This window comes from Sceloporus undulatus, chromosome 4, assembly GCF_019175285.1.
Source record: "Sceloporus undulatus isolate JIND9_A2432 ecotype Alabama chromosome 4, SceUnd_v1.1, whole genome shotgun sequence".
NCBI lineage: Eukaryota > Metazoa > Chordata > Lepidosauria > Squamata > Phrynosomatidae > Sceloporus > Sceloporus undulatus.
The window spans coordinates 68,920,297-68,939,891 of NC_056525.1; the positions used below are offsets into that span (position 1 = coordinate 68,920,297).

Below are 19,595 nucleotides of genomic sequence, written 5' to 3' on the forward strand. Positions count from 1 at the left end.
AAAAAGAATGGTAGACTGAGCCCTCATCTGTCATTAATTTCATGGTGGTGTACAGTGTATGCTGCTATTAGTTTCTTCTTGCGGTTTATCATACCTGACCATTTTGGAGATGAAAAATCACTAAGTGATTGCTTTCAAAAAATGTATTAACTTACAGGTGGCCCACTCTTGTGAAAGAGTACTCCTGAAAAAAAGAATATTATTTTCTGGTATATCTCAAAATATGATAAAATAATTCATTTTGACACATAGATACTGAGTGAAGAAACTAAGCCACTCCACAGAACTCTGCTGAAGTGTGGTACTATCATCATTGCATCTCTGTAGCATGTTCCTATCCTTTGTTTCAAAAAGAGTTTTTAGCATGAATAACTTAGAGACATATAAGAAAGAATGCTACAGTTTTCCCCTAGTGTAGTCTTCCCAAACCTGGTAAGCTACAGATGTTTGGTGTACAATTCCCATTATCTCTTACTACTGATGATGCTGGGTGAAGTTCACTTTTGTTGAAACTCAAAACTGCTAGAGGGTGATAAGTTGAGAAAAAGTGGCCTTTGGGAATTGAATTCTTCCACTGAGATCTAATAATGCTATTTCCTTCTGTTCCCAGGGTGTGTCAACTGCCCTGTTGGGACTGAGCCAGCACTAGGCTTTGAATACAAATGGTGGAACACTTTACCATCTAACATGGAGACAACAGTCCTCAGTGGAATTAGTTTTGAATACAAGCAAATGACAGGTATCTCCATGCTATATTTTTAACTATTATTTTAACTATGGTTATAGTTTGAAATATTACAGCTACATTCTCTGATGGTAAGCAATATCCTGATGATATGCAATGTCCATTTCTTCTTAATTATTTATTTCATTTCTATGCCACCTTTCTCCCAGGAAGTGATCCAGAGCAGCTTACAAGATAAAAACTTTTTAAAGCATCACAGTAAGATATTTAAAACAATTAAAATCATCTGTTTAAAACAATATCAGTTAACAAAACCATACAAAAGTTAAAACGTAACACACACCCCATAAGTCACCCTGTTATGATTTTTTTAAAAGCTTACCTAAATAAAAACATTTTTTACTTTCCAGCAAAAGGCCAGCAGGGAAGGGGTCAGCCTAGCCTCCTGAGGAAGGAGTTCCAGAGGGTGGGAGCAGCCACTGAGAAGTCTCTCTCTTGTGTCCTCACCAAGCAAGCCTGCGATGCTGGTGAGACTGAGAGAAAGCCTTCCCTGTAAGATCTTAGGGCTCTGGTAGGTTCATGTGTGGAGATATGGTTTCTCAGATAGTCTGGACCTAAGCTATGTAGGGCTTTATAGGTCATAACCAGCACTTTGAATTGTGCCCAGAAACAAACCAGTAGCCAGTTTACTTACATTTTACAGTGGATCCTCCGCATACGCGGTCTTTTTATCAGCGGCTTTGAGCATAGGCGCTCAAAGCCGCCGGTGTGCGTGGGGCAGAAGGGGTGGCGCGTCCCATTCAATTGAATGGGCGCGCACACCCGTTGCGCCTCGTGCGCCGCCGCGCCACCGCACACGAGTCCCATTGTTTACAATGGAGCTCGAGCATAGGCAGAAATCGCTATACGTGGCGGGATCCGGAACGGATCCCCCGCGTATGGCGAGGTTCCACTGTACATGCAATCAGTTACATGCAATTAATCTGTGGTACTCACTAGTTCCTCTTGTTGGGAATCAGTAGTTAATTACCAGTATGGTGCAGTGAATGTAAAATGGATTTCAGTAGGAAAGGCCTGTGTTTGATTTCTCTACTTAGCCTTGAAGCTCCTCATTGGGTGGTTTCAAGCCAGTCTCCATCTCTGAGATCCAGTGTGGTACAGTGGTTTGAACACTGAAATATGGCTCTGGAGACCAAGGTTTGAATCCCCACTTGAGTATGGAAACCCACTGGGTGATCTTGGGCAAATCACCCTCTCTCAGCCTCAGAGAAAGGCAAAGGCAAAGGCAAATCCCCTCTGAACAAAACTGTTGGGGTGCGTGTTGAGGTACAAAATAACAGCAGAGTCATGGAGGTACATTAACAAAAATAGCAGCAAAGTCATAAATTACTTGAAGCAAAAACAAAGTAGAATGTCACAGTACAAAAGAGCAAAAATAAACATAGCATATCTTCTAGTACCTAAGCATATTAACTCAGTATGAACAGCATTACCAGTCCCAGCAGCATGTACCATCATGGAGAGCACTACAGATCCCTGTATGCTCCAGCAGCATGGAGAGCAAACATAAGCCAATATGCTCCCAAACTCCCAGCATACTTCCAAGGCAGTTATAGTCTGCAGACTGGCTATGATAGCCACCTTGCCAAATTGGCCAATTGCTCTCTTAACTACTAATTGCAGGCTTACCTTATCCTGGTTACACCTGCCATTTGCTACACCTTCAGCTAATCACAATTTATTTATTTATTTATTTATTTATTTGTATCCCGCTCTTTTCCCAGGACTGGGACTCAGAGTGGCTTCACAGTATTTAAAAATAAAAAATTAAAAAATAAATAAATAAAAATAGTACAATAAAATAAAAAGTACATTGAAAAGAATTTTTGAACTGGTCCAACATCGAACATCCCAGCCTGTCCTTATAGTAAATCCCTAAATGCCTGTGTGAACAGGTAAGTCTTCACCTGCCGGTGGAAGACCATCAAGGAGGAAGCCGTTCTGATCTCCCTGGGCAGGGAGTTCCAGAGTCTAGGGGCAGCCACTGAGAAGGCTCACTCTCGTGTCCCCACCAACCGTATTTGTGATGATGTTGGGACAGAGAGGAGGGCTTCCCCAGAGGATCTTAGAGTCTGGGCCAGTTTATACCAAGAGAAACGGTCTGCCAAATAGTGTGGACCTGAGCCATGTAGGGCTTTGTAGGTAATAACCAGGACCTTGAATTGTGCCCGAAAACAAACTGGCAGCCAATGAAACTGTTTCAACAACAACTTACTATGCTGACCTGCATATCCTGACAAAAACCTGCCAAGAAAATCCTGTGATTGGTTTGCCTTAGGGATGTTATAACTTGGAAACAGTTTGAAGATTCACAACAATGACAACCATTCTTCAGCCAACTTATTTCTCAAAAGGTGGTTATGAGCATAGAATGGGAAATGAAATAATGTGTACCACCACAAACGCCTTTTAAAAATGGAGATAGAAATAAAACAAGTAATCAATTTCCTGAAATTGAATACTGTAGCTAGATAGAAATTGACTTGCACCATCTCTTCATAACTAAAAATCATAAATATGAATTGGGATGTGTTCTAATAGGAATGTAGACCTGTTTGTGACCTACATAACTATAAGAGTCTAAGAGTTTATTCCTTTCATTTTTTTTTCTAACATTTGCTGGGAAGGATTGTTTTTGTAGAATGCCTCTCCATATTAAAACATTGCTTGAGCCTTGTTCTGAAAGCACTGTCCATGATGATTATCTCTGAAAATAAGTACTTGACATTAGGTTTTTAAATTCTGCAGCTCTGTGAGAGCAGGGTAGTTTAAATCAGCAGAAGGTGAAAGGATAGGCAACAACTTGTATGGTCTGTGTAAAAACCACCTAGTCAAAGTTCTTCTCTTCTGTAGAAGCTAGTCTCCTTACAAGCCACTGTATGCAGTGATTCAAAGCCATAGTCGTGTTAGCCTGGAAAATCAGTAGGCAAAGGTATCTTGCAGCACCTTTGAGTCAAACTGAAAGAAATTGTTAGCATGAGCTTTTGTAGACTTGAGCCTACTTCCACGTATCTGAGGAAGTAGGCTCAAGTCTATGAAAGCTCATGCTACCAACTTCTTTCTTTCTTTCTTTCTTTCTTTAATTCATTCATTCATTCATTCATTCATTTATTTGCGGTATTTGCCCTTCAGTCCTAAAGGCTCTCAGAGCTGCTTAAAATTATTGTTGTTTTTAATTAGACGGTTCCCTGCCCTCAGGCTTATACTCTAAAAAGGCACAACACAAAAGGAGAAGGGAATGGTGGTGGGGAAGGAGATCAGGTCCAGCAGTTCTTCTCTCCCTCTGTGTCCTGGATCAAGGCAGATGGACTGGAGGGAGGGCTCTTCTTCTTAGGTCAGGCCAGGCCCGATGGAACATCTCTCCCTCCATGGCCAGATGGCACCAGATGAACTGGAGGGAGGGCTCATGTATGTTTATGGAATGACTTAATTAATGTGATAGTATCCAGCTCAAAAACACCCTCTCTTTGAATGAAAACTGTATTCAGTTAGCTCTTGATTGCTTCTTTCAGGATGGGAAGTGGCTGGAGATTATATCTACACAGCTGCTGGAGCTTCTGACAATGACTTCATGATTTTGACATTGTTGCTTCCTGGATTCAGGTGAATATTTATAATAATAATAAAATAAAAATTTTATTTGTATCCCGCCCCTCTGAGAACAACCAAGGCGGCTAACAAAGTTAAAAATACAGCACATATAAAATCCCTGGTGCCAATACATGTGTTAGCCAGTGAAACATTGAGTCCGCCTGTGAGAGTGTTCTGCTTGTAATACTTCTACAGGCTTTAATCTGTTCTTCTCAGATGGACAGCAACAGAAGTAGCAGACGAGGAATTGAATTCCTCTTTGGATTAACAAACCCTTCAAGTGTATAAACTCCCATATGCTGTCCCCAGCCAAGCATTGAATAAATATGTATCAGTGGAGTTTTGATCCTGTTGAAGCAATAACTCTTAGCTTCTTCAAATGTTTTGCAAATTAGAATATAACCTGCTAGTTCTTAACTTTTATTTTAATATCTCACTTCCAAGGTGAGCATCAATAACTGAGGACATCCATCTTCATTCATTCCTGTTCGCTTTCACTCTCCTCTGGGTATAAATACTCTAAATAAATAAATAAACATTTTGAACAGTTAATGACACTTGAGTTTTGCTTGTCTTTTTTCAGTCTTCCACAGACAGTAATGGAGGACTCCGAAAATAAGAAGATAGCACAAATCACATTTGTCTTTGAAACTGTCTGCAGTGTAAATTGTGAGCTTTATTTCATGGTGGTGAGTTTTTCCAGCTACATATTTCTCTGAAGTAGATGGGTTTTTCTCTTACTCTAGGGCTCGAACAAAGTGACCCAAATAAAGCTGCTTTGGGTCATTTTGGAGGTATGCTATTTAAATGACACACACATCTTAAGCGGCCAAGAAGCTGCGCCAAAGCTGCACTCCAGTCCTTAGGACTGGAGTGTAGCTTTGGCGCAGCTTCCGGCCTCTTTGAATGCATGCATCATTTAAACAGCATACCTCCAAAGTGACCCAAAGCAGCTTTATTTTGGCCTGTCTGTTTGAGCCCTATTCTCCTTGAATTTCTGAGATCTCAGCCATAGAACAAAACATCCTGTGGAAAGGACAAAATTCCTACTTGTAGTCCTTGAAAGACTGGCAAATTCCTTTTCTTTTCTTTATTTTCTACTGAAAAACGGTATTTTTATTTTGTGATGAAAAGAAGCTATATCTTTCTTCCATTCTACCCCTCCCCACTCCTGTTCCCAAACAGAACATGAGCAGGAAAAGGTGAATCTTCCTGTTATCTCCAGCCAGAGACTGACGAGAACAGTAGGGATTCCCTGGCCAGTGCCATGACCCTTCGAACTAGGAAGATCAGAGATGATGGGAAGTGAAGGTTCAGTTGGGCAAAATTTCCTAGATTAAGTACTAGTTGCAGGAACGTTCCTACAGGTACCTGGGTTTGTACATAGCTTTGCTCTTCACTGTCTTATCCTCAACCAGAGAAGATGAGGACAGAGCAAAGCTAGTACTTTATCTGGGAAACTTGTGATTTCAGGTTGCATTTGTGATGTTAGGCATAACCCAAACTTTTTCCTGCTGAATGGGATGCATCATGGGTATACATGGTGTACCAGCTATTTTTGTGAAAAATGTTAAACAACATCATATCTGTTAATATGTACTGATGTTGCTGATAGTAGTAGTAGTAGTAGTAGTATCTCTTACCCACCTCTCCCTGTCGATCAAGGCAGGGAGCAACAACAAATCAGCAATGAACAATATGTATTAAATGCATTAATTAAAATATGCAACAGTTTAAAAGAACAAATGAGACATACACATTTTAAAACAGTCCACATTTAAAATTCAGCATCTAAATACACAATTCACATAAATATCTTCTCCATGCTTTAACTCTAGGTTGAAGTGAAGTAAGAAAAAAACATTAAATTATGAATAGGCATATATTAAAACCATCCCCAGTGGTAATGTTAATAGCTGCAATAAGTCCACTTACAAAGACATAACACCCCAGCAAGATTCCATCAATTGTTAATAAGAATAGAATGGGAATATTAGAAATATGCTGAACGTATCTATAAGAAGGTATTTGTATGAATAAAATAGAATTAGCAAATCCATTGATAAGTACATAAATACAAAAAGGAAATCAAAATTGTGAAAATACAACATTTATATTATTTACTAAATAAACAGCAAATAAACATGATGGCATAGCAATCAAGACCCTGACTCTGACGATTGCAAGGTTGACAGGTTGGCAGTTCTGCATGACTGAGTGAGCTCCCGCCACTAGTTCCAGCTTCTGTCAACCTAGTAGTTGAAAAGCATGTAAACGTGCAAATAGATAAATAGGTGCCACTTTGGTAAGAAGGTAACAGTGTTCTGTGCAGTCATAGTGACCACATGACCACAGAGTTGTATTTGACAAGGCTGGCTTCCTTGGCTTAGTAATGGAGATGAACACACATATCCCACAGTCAAACATACTAGATAATTACTCCGAAGGGGAAACCTTTATCTTTTTAAAATATTGATATTATTTACTGAATGAACAGTAATATTCTAGTTCTCCATATTTTCTCTGCCACAATCTGCTTCAGCTTTTCTACAGTGTATGTGCATGGAAATTTCTGCAAGATACTGTAGTTACAACTTCAGCATGTTTTCTCCTCAGCCTCCTTCCTTTCCCTTTCTTGCTAATGCCCCACTCAGGTTGTTATTTTGAGATTTTCATGATCGTTCTGCCAGCATGATTCCCCTATTTCAATCTAAATCTAAAAATATGGAAATATTATTCTGCATCTGTAATTATTCTGCATCTGTAATAAAGAGTTCATTATTAATATTATTATTATTATTTATATAGCGCTGTAGATTTGCACAGCACTGTACATAAAACAATAAGTATATAAGAGAAAGCTTGCCTATGGCGTACAATCTAAGAGATAATAGGATAATATATATAAAATACATAGCGCTACAGGAAATGGTTCAATAAAACAGGGAACAAAAGAACATCAAATAGCAAGTGACAATTATGCATTGGGCAGTAATAATTGTCTACTCCTTACTTATTGGTGCCCTATCTTTCCATTCCCCAATAGGGTGTGAATTCTAGAACGAACACACCGGTGGAAACATGGGTTGGATCGAAGGGAAAGCAATCCTACACATACATCATTGAGAAGAATGCAACCATGAGCTTCACATGGGCCTTCCAAAGGACAGCATACCATGAGGCAGTAAGGATGGTGAAATACCTGGAAACCTTCTATTTACAATTATCTACAATGAACAGCAATGGAGTAATTCCAAGAACCAGGATTATTTCAGTGTCTTGCAAAATGGAAGAGATTATACAGTCGAACCTCGCCTTACGCGGGGGATCCATTCCTGTGCCATGGGCGCGTGCCCCACTCATCCAAATGGGTTGTGCTGCCCCTTGGGCCCCGCTCGCTCCTGCACACCTTGAGCACATAAGCTCAAAGCCGCGTATAACATGCCTGCGTATAACACGGGCGCACTGTAGTTGAAATTCTACTTCCTGCAGTTCTTGCCTTAACCTTATTAAATACTTCTTCTGTAGGGTACTTAAAGTACTTCCTATGTTTTGTTCCAGGGAAGAAAATACACAAATGATGTTGCCAAGATATACTCTATCAATGTGACCAACGTCATAGATGGTGTAGCTTCCTACTGCCGACCATGTGCTCTTGAATCCTCTGGCTCATCCTGTACTTCCTGTCCCCATGGGCACTACATTGACAGAAATTCTGGTGGCTGCTATCCATGTGCATCAAATACTTACCTGAAAGCTCACCAGCCTTATGGTAAACAGGCTTGCATCCCTTGTGGTCCTGGCACAAAAAACAATAAGGTACTGCCTGCCCCCTGCCCCCAGTGCTCATGATTTCTAAACTGTGACAGCTGCATAGATCTAGATTTGTTTAAACAAAAGTACACTGTAATAGGCTAGTAATTAATTTAATTGACAGAAAGATATCCATTAAATTAGTTTAAAGAAACAGTAGGTAATACCTTTAATAGAAGTATTCACAAAATTGTGAACTGGCTTTTGAGATCATTATTTGTTTGCTACTCTGATTTATATTAGTTGAGCACAACAAAGGTATTACCTTTCTGATGTTTTGATTCCTCCCCTTTATGGACTGATGCAACAATCTAAATGAAATGTATTTATATACATGTAATTCTTGTCATATATATATATTAATTGCATATCTTTATACACTGACAAATGCATGCACACTCATGACCCATGAATATACTGTCAGGGATGATGGGAGTTGTAGCTCTTTACCTCTGGCTAGAACTCACCACCTGGTTGTGCACCGCGCTGACCAGTTTTGGCCAGTGGTTATAGCTTAGCAGAGTTACAGAGAATAGGCTGAAGACCCGGACAAACTCTCCAAGCCTTTTCACTCTTGCTTGTACAGAAGTCTTCACCCTTCTTCAGGATCCAGCTGGTTCTTGTAGCTTCACCCAAGACACCAGACAACTCAGTAGTCTTAAATAAAAGATCTACTTTATTCTACTATATACAGCTCCAAAACTATCTAACACAACAATACTCTATTCCTCACTATCCACTACTACTACCCACTACTACCCACAAAATATATTGGGATGCATAGTTATTATTATAGTCAATGCATGGTACCACCCACTGTTGTCTGTTTCCACCCAGTAGGCGTGTACTCATTGGTTTTCTTGGTTCATCTTACAATTAATGATTTCATCATCTCAGCCTTGACCACTTAACAATTGTCAGGTGTATCCAATTATCCACTTTACATTTCTTGTCCTTGGCATTCAGGACTTGTTAATTGTATTACCATTTACACCTGTGTGGTTCTCAATTGGCTTCTGCTGAGTCACCCTGACTCTCACCTACATGTTTTATTTCACTTACTGTATATCCCATGTTGCTTTTTTTCTTAACAATCCCCTCCGAAATAAAATATTGTATGTGGCTTACAATGTCATTCCAACTATTTGTGTCAACCTTTTATGTTTTTCTATTGTTAGAGCTTTAGTAAACAAATCTGTTATGTTATTTTGTGTCTCTATGTACCTCAACTCTATTTTACCTTTTTGAACCATGTCTCTTATATTTTGGTACCTTATACCCACATATTTGGTTCTGTTTTTCAAACTTTTTGTTTCAGCCATCGCTATGCATGATTGTGAATCTTCTTGAATTTCTACTGGAACTCTGAAATTTTCGTTTAAGTCATTTAACAATTGTTTAATCCACTGTACCTCGTTTACTATTTTGTTCAAAGCTGCAAATTTTGTTTTAGAAGTACTTAGCGCTACGTTTGTTTGTTTTTTACTTCTCCATATTATGGGACTTTTACTATATTTGATGATCATTCTTGTTATTGACTTCTTGTCTCCTAATTCTGACGCAAATGAACTATCTACAAAACATTCTAAATCTGTATTATTGCTTCTGATGATTAACTTTTTGTCTAAAGTCCCTTTTAAGTATCTCAACAAATGTTTTACTGTCGTCTAGTCTTCAATCCGAGGATCACAAAGTCTTCTGGACAAAACGTTCACAGCATAAGCAATGTCTGGTCTAGTGTGGCAAGAAATGAATTGTAGTGATCCTATGATGCTCCTAAAAAATGTCTTGTCCTCAAAATCTCTAGTTGTTGGTTCAGAAATGAAACCAGTTGTCATTGGAGCTTTAACTATCTTAGCATTTTGTAGTCCACATTTTTCAATCAAGTTTTTAATCTTCTTTTTCTGACTTAACAAACAATGTCCTTGTGTCCACTCAACATTAATATCTAAATAAGACTTTAACAAACCTAAGTCCTTTAAAACAAACTTTTTTGACAATTCTCTCTTGACTGATTCTATTTCCTGTTTAGACTTTGCTGCCACGCACAAGTCATCCTCATAAATCACCAACACTATATCTCCTTTTGTATATACACAAGCATCTGCTATACTTTTCTTATAACCTAACTTAACCAACTCATCATTTATGTACAAATTTCAAGCTCTGGCACTTTGTTTTAAACCATACAATGCCTTTTTTAATCTATAAACTTTTTGACTTTCATTCTCCTCAAACCCTTGTGGCTGTTCCATGAAAATTTTTTCATCTAAGTTTGCATTTAGATAAGCTGTTTCAAAATCAAAATGTTCAACAATTAAATTCCTCCTTGTTGCTATAGCTAACACCATTCTCAAACTTTTTGGCTTTGCTGTCGGAGAATAAGTCTTGTCATAATTTTCATGCTGTTGTTGTGCAAATCCCTTAGCTACTAATCTTGCTTTGTACTTAATGTTTCCATCAGGCATTTTCTTTCTCTTATATATCCATTTGTAACCTATCACTGGTTTATCTTTGGGTCTATCCACAATCTCAAACACATTTTTGTTCACCAAGCAACTAAACTCATTTTCCATTGCTTCACACCATCTTTCCTGTTCTTCCCTAGAAAAGGTTTCTAACTGTTCAAAACTCTCAGGCTCTTCTACCACTGTATAAGCTCTAGCCTGCGTCACAACAAGCCTATCTGGTGACTTTCTAACTCTGTGACTATGTCTGGGTATGAATTTTGTCGTTCTGCCTCTCTCCTCATCACTGTCTGCACTAGATGTTGTTGTCTTTTTGCTAAACCTCTTGTCTTCTGTCATCCTAGTTGTTATTGGTCTTGATTGTGTCTCTCTGTCTGAGGTACTACCACTATTGCTAGTAGAGGCTTCTGGCTTGACTGAAACCCCTCCGTTTCCTGAAGTTGGTTTAGTCTGTGCTTGCTGCTCACTTGAGCTACCTAACCTCACGAACACTTCTTTGTTGGCATGCAGCTTGTCCCAGCCAGCATGTCTCTCAAAATTTGCAGACCTGGAGTATTGTATTTCTTTTCTTCCCAAAAGAAATTTATAACTGTTTCCTGAATATCCCAAGAACATTAGCCTTTTGCTTTTGGGTTCTCCTTTTTTCCTAAAACATGCAGGTATGTACACATGTGCAAATTGACCAAAAACTCTTAGGTATTTGAAATTTGGCACTCTCCCATATAAAACTCTGTAGGGAATGTCTTCTATCTCTGAATGGTATAACCTATTATTTATGTGTATGGCAGTCAGGGTTGCTTTACCCCAGAAGCTGTCTCCAACTCCTGCATCTGCCATCATGCAAGCAGAAATCCTTTTTATGTCCTGGATTTTCCTTTTTGCTAACCCATCCTCACTTGGACAAGCAGGGTTAGTGGGTTTATGTCTTATCCCCACTTTTTGGAACCAATTGTACAGTTGGTTGTTTAAAAATTCTCCACCTCTATCTGTAACAATAGTCCCAACTCTGCTATCAAATCTTCTTTCAATCATCCTGACCCATGCTTTCAAACTTTGGCCAGCTTCTGACTTATTTTTCAATATTCTTACATATGCAAATCTTGAAAATCTATCAACAATTACCAGGAAATATTTGCTTCCCCCTAGAGACAAACAATTTGCTTGGGCTACATCAGCATATATAAATTGAAATGGTCTTTGAGCAATCCTTTTGGACTTCTTGGCAACTGGATAAGCTCTGACCTTCACTTGGTTACAAACAGTACAGTCTAAATGATTTTTACATTCTGCTACTTTTAAATCTGGACACATGCTTATTAAACTCTTTACGCACTTAAAACTTGCATGGCCAAATTTTCTATGGAGCTCATGTATGTAGTCTTTGTGCAACGGAACATTATCTATGGTATTAGCATTCTCAACCTTGTATTTATCAACATTTTCTTCTAGAAAATAAAGCTTATCTTTTTTTAAACCTATGCCACGCAGTTCTCCATTTAAAGTTATTTTACACAGGTTCTTCTCAAAAGTGACTATGTAGTCTCTGTCTGTTAATCTGCTCACTGATAATAAATTGTTTTCTAATTCTTTCACATGTAAAACATCATTAAAGTTTTCTTTTAGCCCTGGAATGTAAACCGTTCCCATTTGATTTATAGTTGTGAGCTCATTTTCGTCAGCTAGAACCACTGCATTTACATTTGACTGCTTCTTATCACTAATTAAATTAATGTCATTACACATGGAGGTCGAAGCACCAGAATCTACAAGCCATTTAGAGTTTGCTTTCTGTCTTTCCTTAATCATGGTTGCAAACACCTTATTATTATTCTTATTGTCTTTTAAAAATGGCGGTTTGAATTGTTTCTGGCTCTGGCCGTGCCATCTGCTCTCTTGCTTGCTTCTTCTATCAGCAACCTTTTGTTTACAGTTCCTCTGCAGATGTCCAATCTTCTTGTAGTAGAAACATTTCCTTTGCTCCCTCGAAGAAGCTGCTTGGTCTAGCCCACGCACATCAGGCTTGGCTTGCTCACTTGGCACACTTTTGGAAGTTGGAGCGTCATTCTTCTCAGACAGTCTCCTCTGGTTCTCTTCCAGAATCCTGGCCACAACTAAATCTTTCGTTAGTTCTTTTGTCGGTAAGTTTTGTAATGCATTAGTAATGTTATCCCAAGAAGAATCTAGGGACTCTAACAAAATATAACACTGCTATTCTCTATTAATTTCCACTCCTCTTAGCTCAGCCTGCACAAACAAGTCTTGCATAGTTTTTAAATGTTCTATCACACACTGCCCTTTTGCCATCTTCTGTCTATAAATTCTCTTAGACCATAGCATTTTTGCAAAGGCAGTTGAAGGAGTGTGTAGCCTTTGAAGTGTTTCCCAAACATCTCTCGCCGTCTCCTTATCTCTTACGTCATTAATTAAATCTTCTTCTAACATTAAATAAATACAGGCTTTTGCTTTGCTATCTCTCTCTTTCGTGGCTGCACTTGCTGCGGCTGGCAGCCCGGCTTTAACACTTGCCCACAAACTTTCCTTTACAAGTAACGACTGGGCATAAATCTTCCATGTGGGGTAGTTGGATCTGTTTAATTTGCTAAACTTCAAAGTCTCTATCTTAACTTGTGCAGTGACTCAATTGACACAGTCCTTCTGAGTATGCACAGCTGACCCCTTTCGGGCTTAATCAAAACACTGGAGGAGTTATTCACGGAGCTTATCATTTTGCGCAAACAGCTTGCTCTGATCTGTCTTCCACAAAACTGTCTTTCACTCTCTGGAACTTTCAGCTTCTGTGGATGCTGGGTGCTGCATTATCTGGGCCCATAACCCTTGTCAGGGATGATGGGCAGTGAGTCTTCACCTCTGGCTGAACTCAACCACTGGTGTGCCACCGCGTGACAGTTTTGCCAGTGGTTTATAGCTTAGCAGAGTTACAGAGATAGGTGAAGACCCGGACAACTCTCCAAGCTTTTACCTCTTGCTTGTACAGAAGTCTGTCACCCTTTTATCGGAATCCAGGCTGGTTCTTGTGCTTCACCAATGCACCAGAAACTCAGTGTCTTATATAAAAGATCTACTTTATTCTATTATACAGCTCCAAACTATCTAAACAACAATACTTATTCCTCACTATCCACTACTACTACCCCTACTACCCACAAAATATATTGGGATGCCTAGTTTAGTTATTTTATAGTCAATGCATGGTACCACCCATGTTGTCTGTTTCCCCCAGTAGGGTGTACATCATTCTCATTGGTTTTCTTGTTCATCTACCAATTAATGATTTCACTCATTCAGCTTGAACACTTAACAAATTGTAGGTGTGTCCAATTATCCAACTAACATTTCTTGTCCTCGGCATTCAGGACTTGTTAATTGTATTACCATTTACACCTGTGTGGTTCTCAATTGGCTTCTGCTGAGTCACCCTGACTCTCACATACATGTTTTATTTCACCTTACATATATCCCATGTTGTTTTTTTTACATATCATGTGCCCCCAACATTTGTGGGTTTTAAATATTTGGGTGTATTTGATTATTTGCGGGTTACTGTATTTACCTCCTCCACTTTGCTTTATATAATGAGTGAAAAATACGTTTTCTCTAGGCAATTGTATGTCCTCCCGTCCCCACACTATGCATCTACTGCCAGAACTTTTTATGGAAAATCTTCGGAACTAGGGAGAGAAGGGCTTCTTTTGGAATTACACCTCCCTCTCTAAATATACACACAAGCCTCATTCCCACTACCTTTTAAACCGGATCACAAATTGTTTGCAGTCGGTTCAAATGACCTTTGTTCCCACTTAATCCGAATGCTGAACAATTCCACAGAGGGGGCCTGCTCCAGACCCATTTACCCTCACTGATTTTTTGCTTCTTTTTTTTGATTAATCGATTTGCGCAAGTGTGAACCACAAGCAGATCAGAATAGATTCACATTTCCCCTTAGCCGCTGGAACCAAATCATTTTGACTCAATTCATTCCTGAATGTGAACCACAAGTGGGTGTATTTTGATGACAGAAAATGTGATTGGGGCAAGTATAGTGTAAACACGATCTGATGTCAAATCGATCCATTGATTCGGATCGCACACCGATTTATCTGTAAGTGGAATGAGGCCACCATTCTCGGAAAGATGTATCCGGCCAAAAGGAAGTGGCACAAAAGCAGCTAAGCAATTCCTCCCTTAATCCTGTTTTGTGTCATACTTCTATGGTCCATGGACTGTGCCCCAATGCAAGAGCGGTCCTGTAAGGCCAGCTCGAATTCCTGAGTGGTTGGTTGTGGTGTGGCTGGCATCCCAAATAAGACAGGACTCCTCTCAAACAACGAGGAATTATAAGTTATAAGTGCCTGCTGCGAAAAACTTGCAATTCTGGACTCCTTGTGGGGAAATCATCTCACTTTATGTTCTCTCCCCCTCCCCTCCCCCGATTCATTTCCTCTGTTATAATGATTGTCCTCTCACTCAGTATGGATGGTAAGAACTCTGAGTTAGACTTCTCAGCACTGGCCACAGCACGTCCTTTTATGGGGCCCCAGTTTTACCCTTAAAAAGACTGAAGTATTTTCATCACTTCAACATTAGTTCTGTGGGCTCAGTGTACAGTATGATATTCCTATGAGGCAAGCAACACAACGTCTCCAAGAAATGCTCTCTGTACACCCGCCCTAACTTGTCACACTGCCCTCATAGACTGCCCCTACTGTGAAGGTTCCCAAACCCTAATGAACTTAAAGCCAGACGTTGTAAGGCCCAAAGATGGTGAGAACGGGCAAACCAAACTTCACTGTCAATTGGGAGAACTGTTTGCACTGTTTGGTTGAGCTTGGAAGAAGTTGAACCGTCCGTTAACCCCACCCCCCATTGCTCATAACATGAACGGTTCAGGTCACTCTCCTCCTCAGCCTCTGGAACTGAACAATGTGAGAATGATCGGATCTGTATCGAAGGACTTCCGTGATTCACATGGTACACTTTCGCTTGGTGCTAGATTCTGGAAATGCGATGAGTAGTCACAGTCACAATGCATTCAAGATTGTGCTGGCCCTCCAGGAAATTACATCTTGCTAAACTAGATCCCCTCAGGGGCACACTGATCCCTTTCTCACAAACCTAATTCTCTGGCATATGCTTGTACCCGGTTTCCTGGTCTTGGCTGGTGAAGGGGTTCTCATAAAGGCAACCCCATGTTGCCTGGACGCATCTGCCGATTTTGTAAAAATCAACCGTCTTTGGAGAAGGCAGCATCCCCTCATACTCTTTGCACCAGCTGCAATGACCCTTTCACATCATTGCCATAGACCCCACTCAAAGAGTGAATAAGCCAGGCTTGGGTGTGGCACAGACAATTAGGCAAACAAAAGCTGATGTAAGACCAAGTCCCAAACACTGAAATGTTCATTCACTAACTTCTAAGCACTGTCCTTGGGTCAAAATTAGGGTTTGGGAGCGCGCAGCGACCACACACTCCTGAACCCTAATACGCAACGGTGACGCCAACATGACTCGCCAACTTCACATGAGCGGTATCATGAGGGTGTGAGTGTTGCACAGCGCCAAAATGGCGCTCACAATAAGTGATGTGATTGGCGCATGCGCGAGCGCCAATTGCACCCCTTCTAGGAAGCTGCTTTGAGCAGCTTCTTTTTGCTCCCAGGAGAGGGAGCGCATTGTTGCCACGGCATTTGGTTACTGCGGAAACAATGCGGGACTCAAAGGGGCAGCACGGAGCTGCCTATCTGTTGAGCCACATAGTCCCCAGGGTTGCATTACAGTGCTCCACCAGCACATTAGATTGGTGATGTTAGGGGACAAAAGTAAGATAGTGCATTCCATGTGCTTGTTGCATGAACTTGGACTTGCATCTGTACAGATTTCTGAAGGCCACCCCATCCTTGCAAAGATCTCTGTCAGAGCTTGGGCTATAGTTTTACATGAGATTGCATGCTATATTTCAGAGGAAGGAACTGGTGAACCATCTCTGAGTATTCCTTGCCTAGGAAAACTCTATGAAATTCATGGAGTTGCCATAAGTCCACAGCTGACATGAAGGCACAGGTGTTCACACACTACACACTACACAAGATATTTTCGTAGCAGCATTCCATGCCTTTCATTGCTTGTACCATAGGAATTTTTTCTAGCTCCTGATGAATAACAGTGTTCCCTCCTTTAAGAGTGAAGAGGTCTCACATATTAGGAAGATTAGAACTGTTGCCTAATAGAAAAGTTCCATTGCCTGTAGGTAGAGAGACTGACTCTTTGGTTCTTTCCAAAAGAATACATTTTAACTGCATGAAAAAGAAAGGTACTATGAGGGTTTTTCTCCTTCTCCCTCTCTTTCTCCTTTTCTGAAGGGAAGGAAGATAGCTACTTGCATTGATAATGTCACTGATATACATGTCCTTGGCAAGGAGACAGAATTCTCCAAATCAACTTCCTCCTATGTATGCCAGTCCATTATTGTTCCTTCTGAAGTGATGGGCTATAAAACAGTGGTATCTTCACAGCCTGTGAGCCTGGCTGACCATTTTGTAGGTGAGAATTACTGAGAATGTCATTCTGTGCTTGAACTGAGAACTGATATAACTGCTTGATGGAAGCTTTTGGGAGCATTACATGTTGTAATTGAAGTAACTAGGCCAGCCTCTGCCAGTATGCCTGCTAGATTTATTTTTTTTTTTAAAAAAAAGGCAGAATTGTAACCACCAAGATCATTATAGGTTGTTATTTGAAAAATATGATTGCTCAGATCAGAAAATCCAGTGCCAACTGGCATCTGTTCCTCTTAGTCCCTCCCTCACCTAGCTGCTGTTCAACTTTTGACTCTGTTCCTAGAAAAGCTTTCTTTCACATGGCAGTCTTTTTAAAAAGAAAACAACAATAGCAACACTCTATATTAAAACTATATAAACATGTCACTGTTTTAGGCTGAGCTTCATGCCCAGGTTTAGGCCCAACTACCAATTTTTTTAAGAGTAGTTTGAGTACTGGACAAGGATACTGGGAGACCAGGGTTTGAAACCCCACTCAGCCATCCCCACTCAATCTTGGTCAAGTCACACTCTCTCATTTCAGAGGAAGGCAAGGCAGAACCCCCTCTGTTACAGGTTCACCCTAAAGCTGTCATAAGTCAGAAATGACTTGAAGACACACAACAACAAACCATGTTTTTATTTTTCATGATAAAAACTGGTAATTCAATAAGCAAATCAAGTACTGTACACATTAACTTACAGAACTCCTAGCCCCATCCAGTAGTTGAACTGTCGCTCCTGTTATCCCTTAGTATCAACCATGCTGACTAGGGCTGCTGGGTGTTGAACAACATCTGGAAGGCCACACCATTCTCTCCTTCCCTAGCGAAAGCTATGACGAATCTCACATGTTCCTTGACCCTAGTCAGTTTGTTGAAGAAGCCAGTGAAAAAAATAGTAATAGCAAAAATAAAATAGAAATGGGATTGTCTTCTTTCTGGGGAGACTATTTAGCAGAGTATATTTAAGGGGATGAGGGCATATGCTATTCTAGAGAGCAGTGACAGCCTTCTCTGTGTAGTGTCTCATTTTCATTGGTGTGGTTCTAACTTACTTTCAGGGGTAACAACACAACCTACTCTGGACAATATCACTTCTCTTGCTGACTACTTCCCTGCTGAGAATGTGGGCTTACCAGATGTGATATTCTTTTACAGGTAAATGAAAAACTGCCAAATAAAGATAAATGGCAGGCTGTGTCCATTACTAGCTATGAAATTCAGTTTGGGCAACCTGAGTACAGTATCTTGAACAGACACTAGCAATATTTCAACTTCACAGGGAACTTTGCAGGTATTTGCCCTGTAAAACCTCCCGTCCAAATCTGAAAACTACTCCAACAAGTAACCAAAGAACAAGGAAGAAAACTGATTTTTTTTCCTTTAGTACCGGAGAATGATGCTTTCCACCCTTCTGTTATCCATGTAATGAGTTCAGTTTTGTTTCTGACTGTACACATGAGCCTGATTTCTTTACGTGATATGGGATTACCACCTCTAGCAGGCATATCATAATGTAATACATTTGGTTAACCTGCAGATCCAGTGATGTGACACAGATGTGTAATAATGGGAGAGTCACTGCCATCAGAGTGAGATGTAATCCCCTAAAGCCCCAGTCTGGAACGCTTTCTGTGCCAAAGTAAGTATGATGGGTAGTATTTCTCTGTGGAAACTGTGTCCTTTTCATATGACAGTATGTCCTAACCTCTACAATGGGGCACATGTGAAATTGGTGGGGGTGGGAGAAGTAATTAATATCAACATTTAGGTGATGTCAGAGGTAACTTGAAGCCTGTCCTCGCTGTTAGTTCAGCGATATAATATGTAGATGCCAAGAGTCACGGGTATTTGTTATCTGTTTTGTATTACAGCTCCCAGAAGCCCCAGCCAGCATAGCTAGTGTACATATCTGGAAGTTGTAGCTCCAAAAGCAACTCTTCCAAGCTATGGCAGGGATGGGCAAGTGCAGTCAGCAGGCCACATGCAGTAAGAAAGGGTCAAAAAAACTTTTTTGCTTCAAAATGCCCCCAAAATTGTTCTGGGGGCTGTAGAGGGTATTTCTCCCACATTTGGAGAACCCCCCAGGCTGCCCAGGGGTCATTTCGACCAATTTCTTGCCTCAAAATGCCCCCTGGGAAGTGTAGGGTGCGTTTATACAACATCTTGAGCCTACCTTGGGCCAATTTAGGCCCAGGAGGGGCCTTTTATGAAACAGGTAGTTAATTTCTACTCACTTCCTGCTGTTTTTTAAAAGCCTCTCCTGTCCTAAAATTGTCCCAGAAGACCCCAAAACATAGTGGATATGCCCTCTTGTCCCCTAGAGGGCATTTGGGGGCAAAATTTGATTTATTTTGTGGAGCATGTGTGGAAGGGTGGCCCTCCAATATCTCCTGGTGGGGGCTAATGAGGCTCCCTACCA

The 19,595-nt window shown here is 40.3% G+C and overlaps 1 protein-coding gene across 1 annotated transcript in view; it reads left to right on the top strand.

The window, feature by feature from the left end:
- Positions 1-19,595, top strand: part of ELAPOR1 (endosome-lysosome associated apoptosis and autophagy regulator 1) — a 102,155-nt gene that overhangs the window by 73,709 nt on the left and 8,851 nt on the right. The window contains 9 exon segments of the mRNA XM_042462781.1: positions 611-739; positions 4,258-4,348; positions 4,920-5,025; positions 7,383-7,520; positions 7,898-8,154; positions 15,067-15,235; positions 16,995-17,175; positions 18,235-18,331; positions 18,714-18,815. Of these exon segments, the coding sequence (XP_042318715.1) occupies positions 611-739; positions 4,258-4,348; positions 4,920-5,025; positions 7,383-7,520; positions 7,898-8,154; positions 15,067-15,235; positions 16,995-17,175; positions 18,235-18,331; positions 18,714-18,815 (1,270 nt within the window).